The sequence below is a fragment of the Aethalodelphis obliquidens genome, unplaced genomic scaffold, assembly GCF_003676395.1.
Source record: "Aethalodelphis obliquidens isolate GAN/ISIS:26980383/991018 unplaced genomic scaffold, ASM367639v1 scaffold18, whole genome shotgun sequence".
Lineage (NCBI taxonomy): Eukaryota > Metazoa > Chordata > Mammalia > Artiodactyla > Delphinidae > Aethalodelphis > Aethalodelphis obliquidens.
Window position 1 is genome coordinate 15,953,309 of NW_020837962.1, and position 20,451 is coordinate 15,973,759.

General features: G+C 48.8%; 1 protein-coding gene across 3 annotated transcripts in view; it reads left to right on the plus strand.

Annotated features, from left to right (window-relative positions):
- The window catches only part of RIN2 (Ras and Rab interactor 2), a 176,166-nt gene that overhangs the window by 100,029 nt on the left and 55,686 nt on the right, over nt 1-20,451 (plus strand). For 2 of the 3 annotated variants that reach the window (XM_027118080.1, XM_027118079.1), the window contains exon 3: nt 13,511-13,611. In XM_027118080.1, the coding sequence (XP_026973881.1) occupies nt 13,511-13,611 (101 nt within the window). Of the gene's footprint in view, nt 1-13,510; nt 13,612-13,655; nt 14,012-20,451 lie in introns of those variants that run through there. The other variant, XM_027118081.1, reaches the window with a different exon arrangement.

A 20,451-nucleotide genomic window follows, 5' to 3' on the forward strand; every position in this document is an offset into this window, starting at 1 on the left:
GAAGCTGGAAGGCTGGCTGGTCATCCGACCGCACCCGTTTTGTAAGTTCCAGGATGTTAGTCCCACGCAGCACGTTTGTTACTAAGAAGACAGCAAAACAAGGCACTAACAATCGACCAACACAACCTCAGGCCCTTCCACTTGAGCTCCATGAAGACAATTGACAGCGCATTTCGATTCTAAGATGTACTGATTGTCAAACTTTACCATCTCTGAAGTTATTTGTATCCTATAGTCAAGGGTGTGTTATAACTGGCAGATCTTTTTTTTTTTTCTTGATGGTGTCTTATAATGATACTATCTTAAATTTGATGGAGCACATTGTATGTCTTTCTTCTCTCTTGTTGACCTAGAGTACTCTATATATGTTTCTTTTTTTTGCTTATTTTCCCCCAGCTTTATTGAGATATAATTGACATCCAGCACTGTTCAGCATAATGATCTGACTTGCATACATCATGAAATGATGATCACACGAAGTTGAATGAACATCCATCATCTCATATAGATACAAAAGAAAAGAAAAAGAAAAAAGATTTTTTTTCCTTGTGATGAGAACTCTTAGGATTTACTCTCTTACATTACATCCCAGTACTTATTTATCTTATAACTGAAAGTTTATACCTTTTGACCACCTTCATCCAATTTCCCCTCCCTGACCCTCCACTCCCACCTCTGGTAACCACAAATCTGATCTCTTTTTCTATCAGTTTGTTTGTTTTTGAAGTATAATTGAGCTACAAGACTAAGTTAATTTCTGGTGCACAACATGGTGATTCAGTATTTCTGTACGTTACAAAATGATCACCACTGTAAACATTTCTTTAAAATCTTTTTAAAATATGCAAAATCAAGACTTCAGACACAAATGCGGAAGCCAGGGCTCTAGAAATATTAGTGCCAACTCTTAGAAAGAGCTTTGTGCTTCTGTCGGTTAGCTTATTATTTCACCTTAAAACACAAAGCCACGGGCAGTGATATGGCGATATCTGTGACATCTGAGGTCATTGAAGAATCTAACGCAACACTGGCCTCAGACAACTGACAAAGTAAACCAGGACCTCAGCCAAATGACTGTTTCAAGGTACACCACACTGGCTGCTTCCATGTTTCGTATGTAGAACTACAGACACTCTGGGTATCTTTATTTTTTAATCAATTTATTTATTTAATTTATTTATTTTTGGCTGCGTTGGGTCTTTGTTGCTGCGCGCAGGCTTTTTCTAGTTGTGGTGAGCGAGGGCTACTCTTCGTTGCGGTGCGCGCGCGTCTCGTTGCGGTGGCTTCTCTTGTTGCGGAGCACGGGTTCTAGAGCGCAGGCTTCAGTAGTTGTGGCTCACTGGCTTAGTTGCTCCACGGCATGTGGGATCTTCCTGGACCAGGGCTCAAACCCGTGTCCCCTGCATTGGCAGGCGGATTCTTAACCACTGCACCACCAGGGAAGCCCCACTCTGTATCTTAAAAAAAATTTTTTTTTCCAATGTAACTAAATTTAAAGTTATATCAGTGTTTGCTGTGGAGGATCATTTCAAGTATGGTTAAACTAACAGACAGCTTTGGGCTGGGCCTCTAGAAGTGACACCGATTTATTCCCCATATGTGGGCCTCCCCATGTTTGGTGGCAAGTGTCTGGCAGGGTAGAGCCAGTGCGGGTCTCTCTTACAAGTCGACAGAAGCAGTTTACAATTGAGTCATTAGAGAGGCCGTGTTTTAAAGCCAACGGCTTCCGCTCAGTGAGAGCTTAATCATGGCTCAGAAGAGAGCTCTGCGCTCTGCATGTGCAACCACATCGGTGTGTTTGCTGGCGAATAATTGAAAACTCTTAAGCCTTTGCAGTGGCTGCCGCAATGTCAGCTACTTCCCCATGGTGTCCAGCTGAGGCTCTAATGGTCGGGCTGGAGCGCCACCCAATCTGTGTCCTGATTTACCCCTGGTCTAGAAGGAAATGAACAGGGAAGTTACCAAGAGGAAGGCGGAAGAGGGGAGAGCACCCATTCATTCAACAACTCCTGGGCCCCGGACTTTGCTGAGTTCAGAGGTCTCCACAGAGCAGAAGGACACCGTTGCTGCTGTACAGAATTTACATCCAGGTGGCAGCCATTTGAGAGAGCCTCTGGCTCCAGGAGGGTCCCAGGTGCAGGACCATCAACCTCAAGTGGTGAAAGAGGGCGGCCAAGTGGGAAGGTTGGGGGCATCTTGGGTCAGTATCTCCAGAAACAAACCCAGAGCTAAAGATTTTCATGAAAGTGGCTTATCAAGAAGTGCTCCCAAGAGAAACTCATAGCGGAGTGGGGCAGAGAAGGTCAGCAAGGGTCCAAGTTCAAGCACAGTCCCCTGAGGGTAACTTTGGCTCCATCTTAAAGGAACAGAGGTGAGGGATCTGGAGTATTTACACCCCAGCGCCCATCAGTCAGTGGTCCAGAACTGACTCTGAGGGCCCTTCTGGGTCTCTGTGCACCAGACAAATCAGGTTCCGTCCTCCGACAAGGGACTTGGGGCTGGCCGTGGAGGGCCAGTTCCCTTCCCCTGAAGGCATTGGGGAAGCACCTAACGTGTCTGGCAGAAGCACCAGTCTCGGGGGAGGCCACTATGCAGCAGGGCTCTTCAGATGTGGGGAAGGCCCAAGAGGCTAAGCGCTACCGAAGCCTGGTCCCTCGATGAGGTCCTGCAAGGAGTACCAGTGCACGTAAGGGGCACCAGTACTGATTGGGTCTCCCGGAATTTCAAATATTTCTACCCGTTCAAAGTACATCCATGCTGGACTTCCCTGGTGGCTCAGTGGTTAAGAATCTGCCTGCTAATACAGAGGACATGGCTTCGAGACCTGGTCTGGGGAAGATCCTACATGCTGCAGAGCAACTAAGTCTGTGCACCATAACTACTGAGCCCACGAGCCACAACTACTGAAGCCCCCACACCTAGAGCCCGTGCTCTGCAACAAGAGAAGCCACCGCGATGAGAAGCCCGTGCGCCACAACGAAGACCCAACGCAGCCAAAGATAAATAAATTTATTTTAAAAAAACAAAAACAAAGTACATCCATGCTTATCAGGCCCCTAACAAGCCCCGTGGAATTCAGGTGCCGGGAGGACATAGCACGTGGAGGGCTCCCTCATGGGCGTTGTCGCAGGACCTGCGTCCCCAGCAGATACAATCAGCCAGCACATACTGCATCCTTAACCCCAGCCCATACTTCTGGCAGGCCTGAAACCAGACTCTCACTTTTCTGTCCTCCAACGGTGGTGGTGTACATCGCTAAGCCCTCTCCCCACGGGCAAACACTAAAGGTGCCCGTCTGCTGCGGACTTGGCCTGCAGCACCTCCTGGGACTCTTAAAACAGCCCCGAGAAGCAGGCCTCAGAGTGTCCTCAGTTCATGGATGAGAAAATTTAAGGGGTCAAATTATTTCCTCAAGGATGCCTTGCTTGAATTAGCAGAGCCAAAGGAATTTGAAGCTGGGCCTTTAGCCAAAATTCTGCTTTTAAATATTCAGTTATTCACTTGTGTTTGTTTCTTCTAAATACTGCTATTTACTGCTTTGTGCTAAAAACAGAAAGTTACTCGTGTCAAACCATTCACTTAACCCAGAGGACGGGGAGGGGTGGATTGCCTGTCAGCTTTTCCTCTACGTGAGTGTGTTGGAGATAGGCTGTATTTTTTTTAATTACAAAGGAGAAAGTGGAATAAAAAGGTAGTGTGTGTTGTTTTTTGGTAAATGGGAAGGTTCTGATTGTGGTTAAGGGGCCGTTTTGGATCAGCAGGGCTAGTAGAGACTGTGGCATAAATACTGTGGCAGCCTTTGGCTTTCCATTTGGAATGAAAAATCCAGGGCAGAGCTCATGCCTTGTGGGCCACCCCCAGCCTTTGGGAAGATTGAGGAAAAGCAGCCTTCTGGGCACATTCTTTGGTCTGCAGAAGGCACCTTGGGGCAGATGTAGGCATCCCAGGGCGAGGGTTTAGGGGCAGGGGACCGGGGGGCATGGGTAACCAGCCCTGGCCTTACTATAGACATCTCTTCACCTCCTCGTCCTGACTTCACAGCACACTCAGAATTAAGTCCAGATGGATGAAAGGCCTACAAGTAAACAAATACATCACATGTACATAGGAAAACTATGTGTGTCTTAGCATAAAACAGAGGAGACTTTATTACTTCAAGATAAGGTATGTCTTCCTAGCAAAGTTTAGTCAGCAAGAACCGTAAGGAACTTTTGATTCTATCAACATTGAGAGTTTAACGAAACGTAAAAGACAGAGACGCAGGATGAGAGAAAATCTTTTAAATATTTGAGACAATGGATTCATATCCACAACTTACACAACTTAAGAAAAATCAAGAAACCCCAAAACGGCAACAAATAAATGAACAGGCAACCCTTCCGAGGAAGAAATACAAATAGACAACAAAAATAGGTAGGGGAGAAAAAGTTGCCACCCCAAAATATCTCTTTGGCATGCAGATTATTTGGAGTTGAAAACAATCACCCAGAAGACTCAGGAAGGGACTTCCCCGGTGGTCCAGTGGGTAAGAATCTGCACTACCAATGCAGGGGGCCCGGGTTTGATCCCTGGTTGGGGAACTAGATACTGCATGCATGCCGCAACTAAGGAGTCTCCATGCCGCAACTAAGACCCGGCACAGCCAAAATAAATGAATAAAATAAATATTAAAAAAAAAAAAAAACTCAGGAGGAACCTTTGACCTTCCCCCTAAACTGCCTAAAAGAATGCAGATAGAGGACCTGTTCCAGGAAGGGAGCCGTCACCATAAATACCTCTAATATGAACGAGGTGGTGGACAGGAAGTCCGTTCATACTCCTCTCCGGGTCCCATTGTCTCTGCAGGGCCCAGCAAACCTTTGTTTCCCAAACATCTGCTGTTCCATCTCATGTGAACTGCCTTCCTCCCCTTTGAAACCCCAAACCACTATCCCAACATCCTCTTTTGTCTTGAGCTGAAGGTGGTATATAAAGGTTTTGGCCATTTGGCCAGTTACTCAGTTCTCCTGGGTCTCTCCCATGTGTACATGTTATTAAACTTCTGTTTGATTTTCTGCTGTGAATCTGTCTCATTTTTTTTTTTTTTTTTTTTTTGCGTTATGCGGGCCTCTCACTGTTGTGGCCTCTCCCATTGCGGAGCACAGGCTCCGGAAGCGCAGGCTCAGCGGCCATGGCTCACGGTCCCAGCTGCTCCGTGGCATGTGGGATCTTCCTGGACCAGGGCACGAACCCATGTCCCCTGCATCGGCAGGCGGACTCTCAACCACTGCGCCACCAGGGAAGCCCCATGTCTCATTTTAATTTATTTAATTTATTTTAGTTCTTAACTCTTAGACCAGCCAGAAGAACCTAGAAGGGTAGAGGAAAGCTTATTCCTCCCTGACACACATAATCTGGGCAAAGCACATTAAGACAATAAAAAGCCACTTGTACTCATCAGATTAGCCAAAGCTTAGAAGTCTGATACCAGCAAACACTAAGTGAGGTGGATGTTTTCAAAGAAGGTGGAGGCACTGTAGCTGGACATGGACCCGGGGAGAGCCACATGGTACCACCTCAACCTATTACGTGCCTAGAACCTGGCATTTTCTCTGAGGTTTCACACAATACACAGGGCTGTTCATTATGGTAAGGATTGTGACAGCAACGTATTGGAAATGACCTAAGCATCTATCAAGATAGAATGGATAGGACTCCCCTGGTGGCGCATTGGTTAAGAATCTGCCCGCCAATGCAGGGGACACGGGTTCAATCCCTGGTCTGGGAAGGTCCCACATGCCACGGAGCAACTAAGCCCATACGCCACAACTACTGAGCCTACACTCTAGAGCCCGTGAGCCACAACTACTGAGCCCGTGAGCCACAACTACTGAGCCCACACGCCACAACTATTGAGGCTTCACTCTAGAGCCCATGCTCCACAAGAGAAGCCACCGCAACGAGAAGGCTGTGCGGAGCGACGAAGACCAACGCAGCCAAAAAAAAAAAAAGATAGAATGGATACGTGGTATATTCCTCCTGCATGGTTTATCCCTCTGGTGGAAAACCACTCCCACTTAAAATGAATGAACCAAGGTTTCGTGTATCAACATGGATAAATCCTACAAGATTTCCTTGGGTGAAATGAGTGTAGACAAGGTATAGGACAATACGTCAGTACGATTCCATCTGGTAGAAAAAGCACACAGTGATAACATTCAAGAGCGATACATACAAAACTGATCGTTGTGGTTCCTTCTGAGTAGGTGGGATTATAGGTGTTAGTCAAGGGAGGTTAGTTTTGTTTGTTTTTGGCTGCCCCATGCGACATGCAGGATCTTAGTTCCCCGGCCAGGGATCGAACCCATGCCCCCTGCATTGGGAGCGTGGAGTCTTAACCACTGGACTGCCAGGGAAGTCCTGAGGGAGATTAGTTTTAACTATGTGGACTGAAAAAAATGCACAACCTAAAAGTTGAGAATTATATTTTATTCGGTGGACATCCTGAGGCGATAACTCTGAGGGACTGTTCCAGAGAGGTCAGGGAGGAGCCAGATATATAGGAGTTTTTACAAAAAAGAACAAGGAGCCTGAACATCAAAAGATTACTGTTCATTAAAGAAAAAACAGACATCTCTGTTTACAATTACAATACAATTAATGAATTTACATTATTAATGAATTTACAATTACAATACAATTAATGAATTTAGCACTTTCCTCTGGGAAAGATGCAAGAGTCTGGGCTCATTGACATCATTCCTCGGTATGCACCGTAGCTATCTAGGGACACTGTCCTGTTTTGAGTCCCCTCAGGGTGCACAGGCAGGGAACTGCAGTGGCTGCTGGCCTGATGGCCCTGACATCCTTTGTTTACTGATATGACAGGCAACGCTCTTCATCTACAACTACAATAATCTGTGTTTTTCATGGGAATGTATTATGTTTGTAATTTTAATTAAATTTCAAAGATGTAAATGCAAACACTCTTGGGAGACGTGACACACACAGAGTAAAAGCAAAACAAAGAAAAGGGCAAGGTTCCGAGATGCTCCAATGTTACTCCCCAGACACTCCTCTGCAGGTGAAGGGAAGCAGCTTTCGTTACTTCTTTGTTTCCATGGTGACGGTTCCTGGGGGCAAAGATCATTTGAAAGTTTGTAGGAAGTCCATTATTTTCCAGACTGCTTCAGAAAAACTCCAGCATGGGGTGTGCCCGCAACACCGGGAGCCTTCTCCAGCTCAGCAGAAGCAGACAGGAAAGGCAGTTGTCAGGGTCAGTGGTTGTTCCTGACCTGGAGCTGGGTCTAATCCCACAAAGCTGATAGGATTGTAAAGGCCAATCACACCCAAGGCCAAGTTGATGCACTTGGGGAATAGAAATTCCGTGGCTAAGGGCCAAGCACTTGACTTTTCCCACACCCTAGGTTTCAAGTCTTCATCTTTCAGTGGTACATCCTTTTCAGAACCACGGGTAACATTCCTGAGTTGGTCCTGGAATTCCAAGAGCGCTGTATCAGAACTTGCTCTATAAGTACTTTCTCGTTTTATTTTTACTTGACCTTCAAGAGAATTTTTCTCCTTTTATCTAACCCTGAAAGAAAGAAAACAAGGTTTGGAGTCCCTCCCTTTTCCCTCCCTCCAGCCTGCCCTGCAAGCAGGGGTGGCAGACAGCAGCTTCTCTCCCAGTCGGTGGTGGAAATTGACATCTAGTGGGCAGATCTCGAGATGAGAGACTTCTGGGCAGACAGGCAGAAGGAGGGTTGGAGTCTGCGAACACTGGTCTTTTGTAGATCCTGTCGGCTTCTGGGGATGAAATGGCCTCTTTGCAGGCTGGGAGGTGTGTGAGTCCGTTTTAAGTGTCAGCTTTATCAGCTCTCTGCTTCCTAGCAGGTCACCATTGATATAAAGAGAGGATTTAACTAGGAAGAGAATGCGAGAGCATTTAGGGGCATGCTGCAGAATGTTTTAATGTCATCATCCTATTTAATCATCCAGCTCTCTCCCCCAAAGCATCCAAGGTCCAGGGATGAGTGGGCCCAGATGGGTTCAGGACCCAGCTGACAGGAGGCCGAGGTGGGATTTGAAGGCAGGTCTTTCCGAGTCCAAGCTGGGGCGCTCACCACCCCTCCTTGCTGCCAGACCACCCGGGAGTGGCTGGAAGCTGGCTGCCTCCACACTGTGCCCACCTGCTGCTGGAAGTGTGGCCCCGAAGGTGAGCTTCCCGCCGACTGGGACGTTACCCAGAATGATTACAGAGTGGTCCACATCAGTGTAGACTCCTGTGCCAGGCTAGAGCCCGGCAGGTCCCGCCTTGTCCAGGGTGTGAGTCCTGGGTGTGATGTCGGGAAAGAACCTGGGACTTCCCGAATTCTTCTCCTGCCCTTGGCCTGGCTGCCGGGAGAGTGTGAAAATCGCCTAGGTGAGCACTTCCTGTGCTTTGTTTTGGGGCCCCGGGGTGCTGGCTTTCTGAGCAGAATGAGGGAGGGCCCCAGAGACCCAACCCCTGGCTTGGTACCCCTGTGGCGGCTGCAGAAGGGCTCGTCCTGCTGGTACGTCCAACACACCAGCCCCGTCTCGCCAAGGGGCGTGGCGGACACAGGCAGTGCCCTGGCTCTATCAGGGCGGGCTCTGCCGTGCCCTGACTGTGTCACTGCCTGTGGAGCTTTCTGGAGAGATGGATCACACCTGCTGTGTTTTGGTACAAGAACTACTGTCTCACCAGCTCAGTGCCCTGAAACCTGATGGCCCGTCTCTGGAGAAGATTCACTGAAGAACAGCCCTTTGGCTCTGTTGCCTCCTTCCCAGGTGTCCACGGCATGTCCTGGGCGGCCAATCAGGGTTGTGGACAGAAGCGCTGGCTTCCCAGCTCGGCACATGCTTAGGCAGCCCCTTCCCCCTCGAAGGAATTCTCGACAGGGACCAGGATGTGTTGGGGTTTCGGGTTGTGTAAGTGGGTTTGGAGAAATTTTGATGAGGCAGCACTGACTTGGATAAAGCGCATACGTTGAAACCACTGTTGGCTTTAACATGGGAAAAGGCTTAAACTTAGGTTCAAACTGGTCCCCTTTGGTGGGTGGTAAGTTATCTCTGTTTGCCCTCAAGGCCTCAAATCTGGAAGAACATGAGAGCACAGGGTTGAGGTCAAACATCTGCAGGAATTAAAACCAATCACACACACACACACACGTGTATCTGGGGACAATGTGGGGAACAGCTCAAATCCCATCAGTGACATCTGGGCCGACCTCAGGGGGTGGCAGAGATTTCAGGATGACTCTTACTTTTGGAGGGGCCTGGCTGGTGTATAAACAGGTCACTCAGAGGCAGGCCTGGCTCTGGACCCCTAGCCTCTGCTCCATTTGTCGGGTAAATCTGTGCCGTCAGGTGGATGAGTTGGGGTCGAAAGGGATGGAGGTGCTGAAAAAGCCCTCATCCGGCCTGAAGAGTCCCATAGCCATCCAGCCAGGGGCACCCTCTGTCATCACCCACCTTTGTGTCTTGGGATCACTACGCCTCCCTCTGCCTTACAGATAAGCAGTATTACCTGTGATTTGCCATCCAAGTGCGGCTGAGTGGCAACCACAGTTTATAGTGTGTGTTTGGGAAAAAACAGCCTGGCCGGAGCGGGTCAGCTGCTTTTCCTGGGGAAAGCCATTTGGGATTTTGACATTCAGATCACAGTTGTGGCCGTGAAGGGGACTGAGGGCGGAGAGGCTGAATGTGCTGCAGTGGGAATCTTTCCTCCGAGGTTTGCCGGAGGCCGAGGCTTGCCCGAGCCCGAGGCTGGGCCTCCCCAGGGCAGACCTGTCTGTCCTGTGTGTCCCTCATGGGCTGTGTGTGGCGCTCCTGTCCAGGACCCCAGCCACGGCCTAGAATGGGAGGGGGGACCTACCAAGCTCACCCCACTCCTCCCACCGTTTTAGTTCGTCCTTTTTCCATTTTCATACGCATCCACCCTTTTTCTTATTTTCCTAATAATTTTGATGATGAAGTCGTTTAAACACACAGAAGATCACACATGATACTAAAACACACATCACTAGCTCTGTCAAATCTCATCATTTTGTCATTTTGCTTTCAGAAATGAAAAGTTGCCGGAGGTTGAGCCCCTCTACCTGTGCTCACCTCCATCCACTTCTCTTCCTGAGGTTTAGGAAGATAACCCTGTACTGCATCTTGCAGTTGTCTTTATTTATGTGTACATCTACAAACCCTCAATAGTACAATTTTGCCTGGTTTTAAACCTCATGTACTGAATGTAATCCTTTTCAACCTTTTTTGTTTTCGCTTTTATGAAAACTTGTTTGAGCTTTTGTGTCTATATACGTGTTGATCCATATAATCTGGTTCGTGAATTTTAACTGCCACGTAGTATTCTATCCCTCCGTTTATCCATTCTCCAATTGATGGACATCTAGGTGCTTATAATCTGGTTTTCTTACAAATGGCGGTACAGCCAATATTCTTCTCAAGGTCTCCCTGTACCCATGTGCACGAATTTCTCTCATACGTAGTACGTATGCAGGTCTGTGTATCTCCAGCTCTACAAGAAACTGCACGTCACTCTCCAAAGTGCTCTCCAAACGCTCCTCCAGCAACACGTGGGGGTTTGTTTTCCCACGTCCTTGAGTGTTTGGCATTGTCAGACTTTTTAATCTGTGCCACTGGACTGTGTGTAAAAGGTCTCCTGGTCTTCTCTCCCAAGGCCCCAGTGCTTCCAGAAGCTCCACCTACAGCCTGCACCCCAGTCACACACGAAGGGGATGGATTTGGCTGGTCTCCTGTCCCCTGACCTCTAAGTATTGGGAGTGCACAGAGCTGTTTGCTGGGGCTCCTTCTCTAACTTCCCCACCCCCTTAGGTAATCTCTCCTTGTCACAGGACTTTGAAACAGCAACACCTATTCCAGTGACTTCCAAACGTACAGGTTGTTCCACCCTTCATATCAAAAGCCACTTAATACATTTAATTGATGGCCGATAAGCAACTCAGTTAAAACTTAACCTGGGACTTCCCTGGTGGCGCGGTAGGTGAGAGTCCGCCTGCCGATGCGGGGTACGCGGGTTCGTGCCCCGGTCCGGGAGGATCCCACATGCCGCGGAGCGGCTGGGCCCGTGAGCCATGGCCACTGAGCCTGCGCATCCGGAGCCTGCGCGTCTGGAGCCTGTGCTCCGCAACGGGAGAGGCCACAACAGTAAGAGGTCCGTGTACCGCAAAAAAAAACCCAAAAAAACAAAAAAACCTTAACCTGCGCAGTGTCCAGCTTGATTTCCTCCTCAAATCTAATCCTTCCCCATATTTTCCCATCTCAGTCAAGGGCACTGTCATCTCTCTAATTGCTCAAGCCAACAACTTAGGAGTTGTCCTTGATTCTTCTCTTTCCCCACCGCCACGTTCAGCCCATCAACGTACATTAATTTCCGTGTCCAGTTGTTCCTGGATTTCCCCCCTTCTTTCTAATTCCTCTGCTACCACTTTGACCAAAGCCACCATCACCTCTTGGCCGGACCATTGCAGTTGCCTCCTAACTAGTTTTGCTGCTTCTCCTTACAAACCGTCTCTAACCCACGGTCAAGGGGATCTTTTTAGAACATAAAACAGGTAAAATGCCATTCCCCCACTAAAGCCCTCCAATGGTTCTCAGTTGAAAACTCAAATCCAAGGGTACCATGATGTAGAAGGCGCAGGCAGACTGCATCCTTCCACATGCCTCCCTAACCTCTGGGACTCTGTGTGGATGGCTCTTCCCTTGATCTTTTCATGGCTCCCTTGTCATTCAGGGCTCCATCACTTCCCGGAAGACCTGTCCTGACCACTCCGCCATAGCTAGGGTGGCCCTTTAGCTGCTCCCTGCAGCATCACGTGACTCTCTTTTCATTCTGGAACGTCTCAGTGCTCAGTGCTCTGGTCTGTGTCCCACCAGAATATCATCTCTGTGAGGATTGTCAACCCTACTCTACACTTGCAGTGCATGGCAGGAAATGGGTAGCCATAAAGTTATGAATGAATGAATGGATAGGTGGACGTCAACATTTTGGAACAGTCTCTAGGCTCAAAATGAAATTGCTCCCAGAGTCTGGGTGGGAGGAAAGCTGCTTGAGGCAAGACGACACCTGTCTTTAGCCAAAACAGTGATTCTCAAGCGTTTTATAAATCCCAGGACCCCTTCACACTGTTAAAAATTATGAAGGGCCCTACAAACTGCTTGTGTTCATGTGTATTATATCTATAGATACCTGCTGTACCGTAAGTCCCCTACATACGAACCTTCAAGTTGCGAACTTTCAAAGATGCAAACGTGCGTTCACACGTCCAGTCACATACGTTAGTTCACGTGTCTGGTGTACATTGTCATGTGCATGCATCCTCTAGAAGTGGTTGTGCTTTTGTGTACTTTACTGTACAGTACTGTATAGAGTACAGTAGTACAGTATCTTTATTTCAAGCCCAGGATGTCCGGAAGCAAGCGTAAAAGCAGCGGTATATAGCCAATTGTGTTAGTTGGGTCCCTAGGCTAACTTTGTTGGACTTAGCGAACAAATTGTACTTACCAACACGCTCTCGGAATGGAACTCATTCGTATGTAGCGGACTTGCTGTATTACGAAATAAATGAAGAAAAAAATTTAAATATTTATTTTAAAACAGTAATTGATTCCATGTTGACATAAGTAACATTTATGTGAAATAATTAACTACATTTTAAAAAAATGAATGAGCAGTGACACTTTGAGAGCTTCTGTTCCACACACGCAGAGCCGGGTTAGCACCAGTGAAGATGCTTTTGAATGAGCAGTTGGGGGTGCTCAAGAATTCACACCAAACTTCAGGGTCAGATGTAGCCTCTTCCAGGCATGTGGGCGGGGAATGCGAGCCACACAAGTCTTTTCCAAGAAGAGGACACATTTACCCATCTCTTCCCCCTGTGGCTCCCTGACTGCCCACACACCTGCTCCCAGCCCCACACAACCCTCTCTCTTCCCTTTCCCCTAACAATCTTCTCATCAAAAAAAAAAAAAAAGAAAGAAAGAAAAAAGAAAAAAAAGAAAGAAAGAAAGCAAAGAATAAGACGAGAAATAAATTAGTCATTGGAAATTGATTTGCCAAGTGTATATATCTTTGAAATAGGCTTCTTTCTGTAACCAGAATAAGGATGGTATACATTTTAACCCAGGGCATCCTTTAGGAGTTTTCACTTTGGCAATAGGAATTTTGAGGCCTGCCTGGTTTTGCCAAGATTTACTTATTCCTCTTTGTAGTCATGTTGAGAAGCCAAACTGGGTGTCAATATTTTTTTCTTAGGGTGATACCGAAACCTAAGTTCTTCCTCTTTCTAAGAAGCTGCCCCCTCTCTCTCTTTTTTTTCCCCCCCCCCCCGCAGCTGGGTAAAGGAAATTCACAAAGCCAGGATTTAAAAAAAAAAAAAAAAAGGTGGTCATCTCTGTGCTCCTATTGCAGCGGCTGGAGCTGCCCAGCTCTGCACACGCCTCTTCCACTTCCTGACGTCACACTATTTTTGTCTTTGAATAGCTCATTGACACAATCGCCTCGGAGATTGGAGAACTGAAACAGGAGATGGTGCAGACAGATGTCAGCCTGGAAAATGGCCTGGGACCCACAGAAGCCCACAGGTGACCGAGGCGATTAGGCGTCGGGCGCGTGATGGGGGCGACGTGAGCCTGTTAGCCACGAGGACTGCCGTTCCGGTCACCCCTCAGGTTTGGGAGCTGGGGGTGTGGTAGCCGCTCCAGAAGAAGCTCTCTGTAGGAGGTGGGCGTGGCCTAGGAACCAGTTGTCCGGGTTCCCGTTAATCCCTGTGAAGGCACTTGAATTTTACACCTTCTCCATTCCTCCTGGCATCAGAACCTGGAAAGCTAAAGTTCTGTCTGTCACATCCACCTACTCACAGTGATGGAAACAGTAACGCAGTGGGATCCTCCGTGTGCAAAGTAGAATTCAGTGTAGCCCGTGTCAGTCTCCAGAAGGTTTAAAGGGAGCACTAAAGAGGATGGACTCGTTTTGCATTCTCAGGTCAGAAAAAACCCCAGCCCCTTCCGTGGCCCTTAGCCTGAAATGCGATCCAGCCCAGCGTATTGGAAATCGGATGTGCTTGTGAGTGATTAAGGAAGGCACTGGTTAGATGTGTTACAATGTGTTCACATTGCACGTGGTCTAGGTAGGTAGTTAGGGACTGGCTTTTTCTGCAGTATGGGGGTGCAGAGGTCGGGGTGGGGGGCAGGCGGAGGAGATTCCCCCAAACCTCTTCCAGCTCTTGGAGGCTCTAGTTCATTTCTAGCAAGGACAACAGAGTATAAGCAGTACAGAAACGGCATGGACACTTGCTGCCCCGGAGGCCAGATTCATTGTCAGCTTCCCCCTTTTCTCGGGAAATGGAGTCGAGGTTGCCTGGTGGGTGCAGGGCAAGGGTGAGATCTGCAGAGTTGGTTTTGCTTGCAAGTCATGAGACGGGCAGGAGGGGTCCTGCAGAGGCAGACCAACCAGGTTCTGGTTATCCAGGCGAGTTTCAAACCAGCCAGACTTGTTCCTGCCCTGGAGGAGGGGAGAGCTGGCAGTCCCCGCGAGGCACCCTGCAGCTGGGAGATGGTACTTCCACACCCTGCGTCTCTGGAGAATTTCCCCCTTAGCCGTGGAAAATTCTCGTGCCTTCCATTTCCTCTCCTTCCTACAAAAACGACGGAGGTAGACCAGGTGGTCCTCGCCGTGGTATTGTGTGATTCCCCTTGATCTCGGTGTGAACAGCTTTGGTGGTTTCATTTTTTTCCCCATAAACTAGACAAATGCACAACGATCTTTGATTAGAGCTTTTCTGCTCCATGTTCAGAGTAGTTCCAAACTCTGTGGAACTTTTAGCCAGAGGATCTCTCTTTACCCTTAACATCTTTAAGCTTTTCAAATTTAAGAGTGACTGTAAGCATTCCACCATACCTTTTTTTTCCCAGGTTAATGTCAGTTATTCTTGAATGCTCTGTTGGTTAACACTGAATTTATGAATTGTTTTTTTTTTTTTAAATGGGAATCAGAAAAGTCAAGATTGTCTTTATTTAACGATGTATATGGTGTTTACCACGTGCCAGCCACTGTTGTAAGTGCATTACAGCTGCCAACTCATTGAATCTCCTAATGACCCTATAAAGGAAAGCTCCGTCATGACCCTCGTTCTGCTGGTGTGGGACCCACGTGACATGGATAAAAAGCCAGCCTGAGGAGGCTGTGGCTCCTGTGCTGGGGTCTCTCATTGATTGTTCGGAAGCGTGGAACAGTGACTTTGTTTTGACCCCTCCACTTTGCCCGGCAGAGAAGTCAGGAGAGCCAGATGACGGGGGCAGGGTATGATGAGGAACACTCTGAGTTGCTTCCAAAGTGAAGGCAGAGCAGAGCTGTGGTCACAGGGAAACAGCAGGTCAGCCTGGCACCGAGCAGCCCAAAGGGCAGACGAGAGGGAAGGAGAAGGAGTAGGGGTAGCAGAGTCGTCTCAAGTGAGACCCCGGGAGAGAGAAGCAGCAATTCCCCGCCCATCCCCCATACCTGGGCTGGGCATGTTCTGGGGGCCGCAGGGAGGCATCACAGTCGTCTTCGTGGCATCGTCCTCGGTGGGGGTGCCTGTGAGCTGTGATCTAACCTTACCTGCCCCAGACACAGTCATCAGGAAGTGTCTGGGCTTCCTTAGCTTGTGGAATCCGAGGTTAAGTGCCAAGCTGGCGCCCTAGGTTAGGTTGCCGTTCCCCAACCTGCGGTGGCTTTTGGTTGTTCACCTGTGGTTAATATTGAGATGAGCTGGAGATCTTTAAACCTTTCCTGGTGTCATGAACCCCTTCTCAGGGTATTTTAAATGCATGGTATAAAATATGTAGGCTGACAGGGGAAAGAGTTGTATTGGGATACAAGGATCAGAATTTTAACATGTGTGATTTCACAGCATAGGTACTTCTTTACTGACACGTTAAAAAGCCAAGTGAGGCTGTGGGTCTAGGAACTGCTGTCATCTGGAAGCAGAGATGAGCACACAGGGTACTTCTGCACCGACGGTGAAAGCACCTAGGGCTGCTGCTGGTGACAGAGTCTCAGGGGCTGAGAGAACTACTGGGATTTGTTGCCTGCATTCGAAATGGGAGGAAAGTAATTTCAGAACCAGTTTAGTGAAAGCAAAGCTGTCCCTTTCTTCCATCCAGTGGTCAGCTTCCACCTCCTGTCCCCTGCAGGGACACCTGTGGGCTTTGGGGACACCATGCTCCCTGGTTTCCTCTCACCTCACCTGCCACCGCCTCTAGTGTCCCGGCTGGTTCCTCCTGGTCTCCCTGCCCTCCTGACCCTGGAGTACCCAGAGGCCTCTGCACTGTCCCCTTGTCTCTCTGAGGAAGTGCCTTAGTGTCCACATCAGTAAGATGGGGATAATAGCGGAGCTTTACCTCCAAGTTGTCAGGACGATTGAGTCAATAGCTGTAAAGGACTTATTGTTAGCACAGTGTTGGCACGTGGTAAGTACAATATGTTGTCTACAAAGAGATCTCTAGAGTAACTTTGTGTGCGATCTCATCCGGGCTTGTGGCTTTGATCCTATCTATATGTTGGCGATTCCCAACTTGTATCTATCCCTACGTTGGTCCTCTCTTGGAATCCAGATGTTTGCATCCAGCTGCCCACTCAGCCTGACCTTCGGCATCTCAAACTTACAAAGATCGAGACTGAGCCCTCGGTTTCCCTTCACAAACCTGCTTCTTCCCTGGTCTTCCCCATCCCAGTAACCTGCCTCCAGGTGTTTGGGCCTTGCATCAACCCTGATGCCTCTTCTCTCATAACCGCCTTCCCCTTCCCTCCAGATCCTTGCAGCTCTACCCGTAAGATAGACCCAGGGTCGGACCACCCCTCACCACCACTGCAGTAGACCCCTGCCTGGTGCCTCTGCTTCATCATCACCGACCCACCTTCTCTGGGCTGTTATCTAAGCAGCAGAGAGGATGCTCTGACTTTAGTTCCTCTGAATCCAAGTCATGGCACTCCCGTTCAAAGCCCTTTAGTAGTTTTCCATTTAAAACCAAAATCCTTCAGCCCTGTGGGATCTGATCCCTCCCCGTCCTCGCTGGCTCTTCTTACAGTGTCTTCCCCTCTATCTGTCTGCTCCAGCACCCCGGCTCCTGGCCAAGCAGGCGCCTCCCATCTGGCCTTTGTACCTACTGTTCCCTCTGCCTGGAATGCCTCTCCTCCAGGAAGCAATCACCCACGGACCTTCCCTTCTTCTGTCCCCTTAGCTGGCTTTATCTTTTTTTTTTTTTAATAAATTTATTTATTTAATTTATTTATTTTTGGCTGTGTTGGGTCTTCGTTGCTGTGCGTGGGCTTTCTCTAGTTGCGGTGAGCGGGGGCTACTCTTCGTTGCAGAGCACGGGCTTCTCGTTGCAGTGGCTTCTCTTGTTGCAGAGCATGGGCTCTAGGCACGTGGGCTTCAGTAGTTGCGGCACGCGGGCTCAGTAGTTGTGACTCATGGGCTCTAGAGCACAGGCTCAGTAGTTGTGGTGCATGGGCTTAGTTGCTCCACGGCATGTGGGATCTTCCCAGACCGGGGCTCAAACCCATGTCCCCTGCATTGGCAGGTGGATTCTCAACCACTGCGCCACCAGGGAAGCCCCTGGCTTTATCTTAATTTGTAGAACTTGTACAGACCTGACATAGATTCACTTGCCTAATCATGTGTCTTCTGACTCCCAGCACTAGAAAGTAAGCTCTGTGAGAGCAGGGATTTGGTCTCTGTTCAGTGCTGTGTTTTCAGTGCCCAGAATGGTGTCTGGCATGTGGCATACACTCAGTAAATGTTTGGTGAATGGACAAATGACAGATGCCAGCCCCTTGGAGATTCTAAAAGTATTCAAGCACCAGAAGCCTCTTGCAGAAACAAGACGTCACGCTCGTAAAGCCATTAGGGGATCCCAGCTAGTGCGTAAAAAATAAAAAGGGGCTTCCCTGGTGGCGCACTGGTTGAGAGTCCGCCTGCCGATGCAGGGGACGCGGGTTCGTGCCCCGGTCTGGGAAGATCCCACATGCCGCAGAGCGGCTGGGTCCGTGAGCCATGGCCGCTGAGCCTGCGCGTCCGGAGCCTGTGCTCCACAACGGGAGAGGCCACTACAGTGAGAGGCCCGCATACCGCAAAAAAAAAAAAAAAAAGTTGAAGATGTGTGATAGGCCTTAAGCTTCCTCCCTAGCAAAGCGGAGGGAGGGCCCAGAACCCCTTCCCGCTATGTTCCAGCCATGCTTCCTCCATCAGTTCTGAGTTACAGGCTGTTGTAATGTTTACCAATAAAGGAGCAGCTGATTAGCTCCGCCCCAGGCCCTCTGCTGGTGGTTTACTGAAGAGAAGCTGGGAAGCCCGGAGGAGGCTGACGGGTTTCTTGTCGATGCTCTCTCCAAATGCTGCAGCTTGTTCCCTCTTTCTCCCCACCCCTTTCCCCCAAAGACTAGAGTCTGGGAAAATAAAGGCTTTTTACTTTCCCCTCCTTCCCCCGCGATTTCCCAATCCCTTTGCAGTTGGGGGAAGGGTGTCTCTGGGCAGGCACGTCATCAGTGCTCCCCCCGCATCCCCACCTGGACTCATCACCTCTGGACTGAGGCCCATCTCCAAAGACCCCTTTGTCCTCAGGTAGAAAGAGGGATCCAGCAAAACGACTTCACTAAAAGAGGCTCCGGCTGGGTGTGCAGGCCCCCTGGGGATCCCGGCTGGACCAGGTCATGATGGCTGTCACTGCCCCTCTGTACCGTCTTATCCTCCTTTACCCCCCTCATTCCTGCTGTCGCCTCACTGGGACACTCCAGCCCAAGTGGATGGCTGGGGGTGCCCAGGCTCCTGAAACTCCACCCCCATCACTCCACCCCCCAGTTCAGACACACAGAATTCAAAACTCCCTTGGCCAGCCCTGCCCAATGCCACGGGGTAGCAGGCGTTCCCCACCACTGGCCACTTCTGGAAGGGTCTGTGTCCCTGGGGAAGTTGCAAGCTTCTTAGCAGCTGTGCAACAGCATTGATAGCAAACCACAAGACACTCAGACTGCCCGCCCCTGGTACAGCCCTTCACTTCTTCACTTGGCTAGAGGTTGGAACACGAGATTGGAAGAGGAGAGTGGTGGCTTACAGTCTGGGGAAGAGGCACAGCCAGGACCTGTTAGCTGCCCTGTGGCTTCTGAATGAAACCCTCTCGCATTTAGTGCTGCATTTCAGAAAGTCCCACCAGAGTAAAACAAGATGAAGAAAAAGCACACACATCAGTTCGCAGTTTGATGAGTTGTCACAAAGTAAACACAGCACAGCACCTAGATCAAGACACAGAACATTCTCAGTGCCCCCCACGGGCTCCCTTCTGAACACTGCATGGCAAGGTAACCACCTTCTATTGCCATCGATTAGTTTTGCCTCTTTTTGAACTTTATGTGACTGGAATCATACAGCACGTATTCCGTTCTGTGACTACAACACAAGTTGTGTATCCATTCTACTGTTGATGGATATTTGCGTTGTTTCCAGCGTGGGACCATTTTGAATAATGCTGCAGTGAACATTCTTGTGCGTGTCTTTTGGGGAACACATGTGACACGCTTCAATTAGGGGTATGGGAGTGAATTGTTTAGTTGTAGGATGCTTATATATTCCACATTAGTAAACGGTGCCCAGGAGTTTTCCAAAGTCATTTTGTCAATTTGCACTTCCACCAACAGTGTGTGGGAGTTCTGAATGCTCTGTTCTCATCTATACTTGCTATCGGCTACTTTTTCAATCTAGCCATTTGGATGGATGTGTGGGTGTAGAGCTTCTGAAACCATGACGGATGAACGCAGGTGTGATTACCTGTATGTTGTGACTCAGTGCTTATCTCAGTGCTCTGGGAGTCAGGAATTAGGGACTTTCCAGTTTTTCTGTTTTGTTTTTTATTTTATTTCTGGCTGCGTTGGGTCTTCGTTGCTGTGTGCAGGCTTTCTCTAGTTGCGGCTAGCAGGGACTACTCTTTGTTGTGGTGCGTGGGCTTCTTATTGAGTTGGCCTCTGTTGTTGAGGAGCACGGGCTCTAGGCACGCGGGCTCAGTAGTTATGACACATGGGCTCAGTAGTTGTGGCGCACGGGCTTAGTTGCTCCGCGGCATGTGGGATCTTCCTGGACCAGGGCTCGAACCCGTGTCCCCTGCACTGGCAGGTGGATTCTTAACCACTGCACCACCAGGGAAGCCCTGACTCTCCAGTTTTAACAGAGCATCCTTTTACCATTTTCATATGTCTAGATTCAAGGCTAAAGTCCTGGGGAATTCTGAGCTGACAGCCAATTCATTGGGTGATATTTACGAAACCTCTGAAGTTATGGAAGGGATAATTTGGGGGAGGGGATGAAAAGAGACAATAATCCAGAAATAATGAGAAAAAGTATGTACCTTTTATTATTTCTATTTCTGCTTGTGAATCTTAGATCATAAACCTGC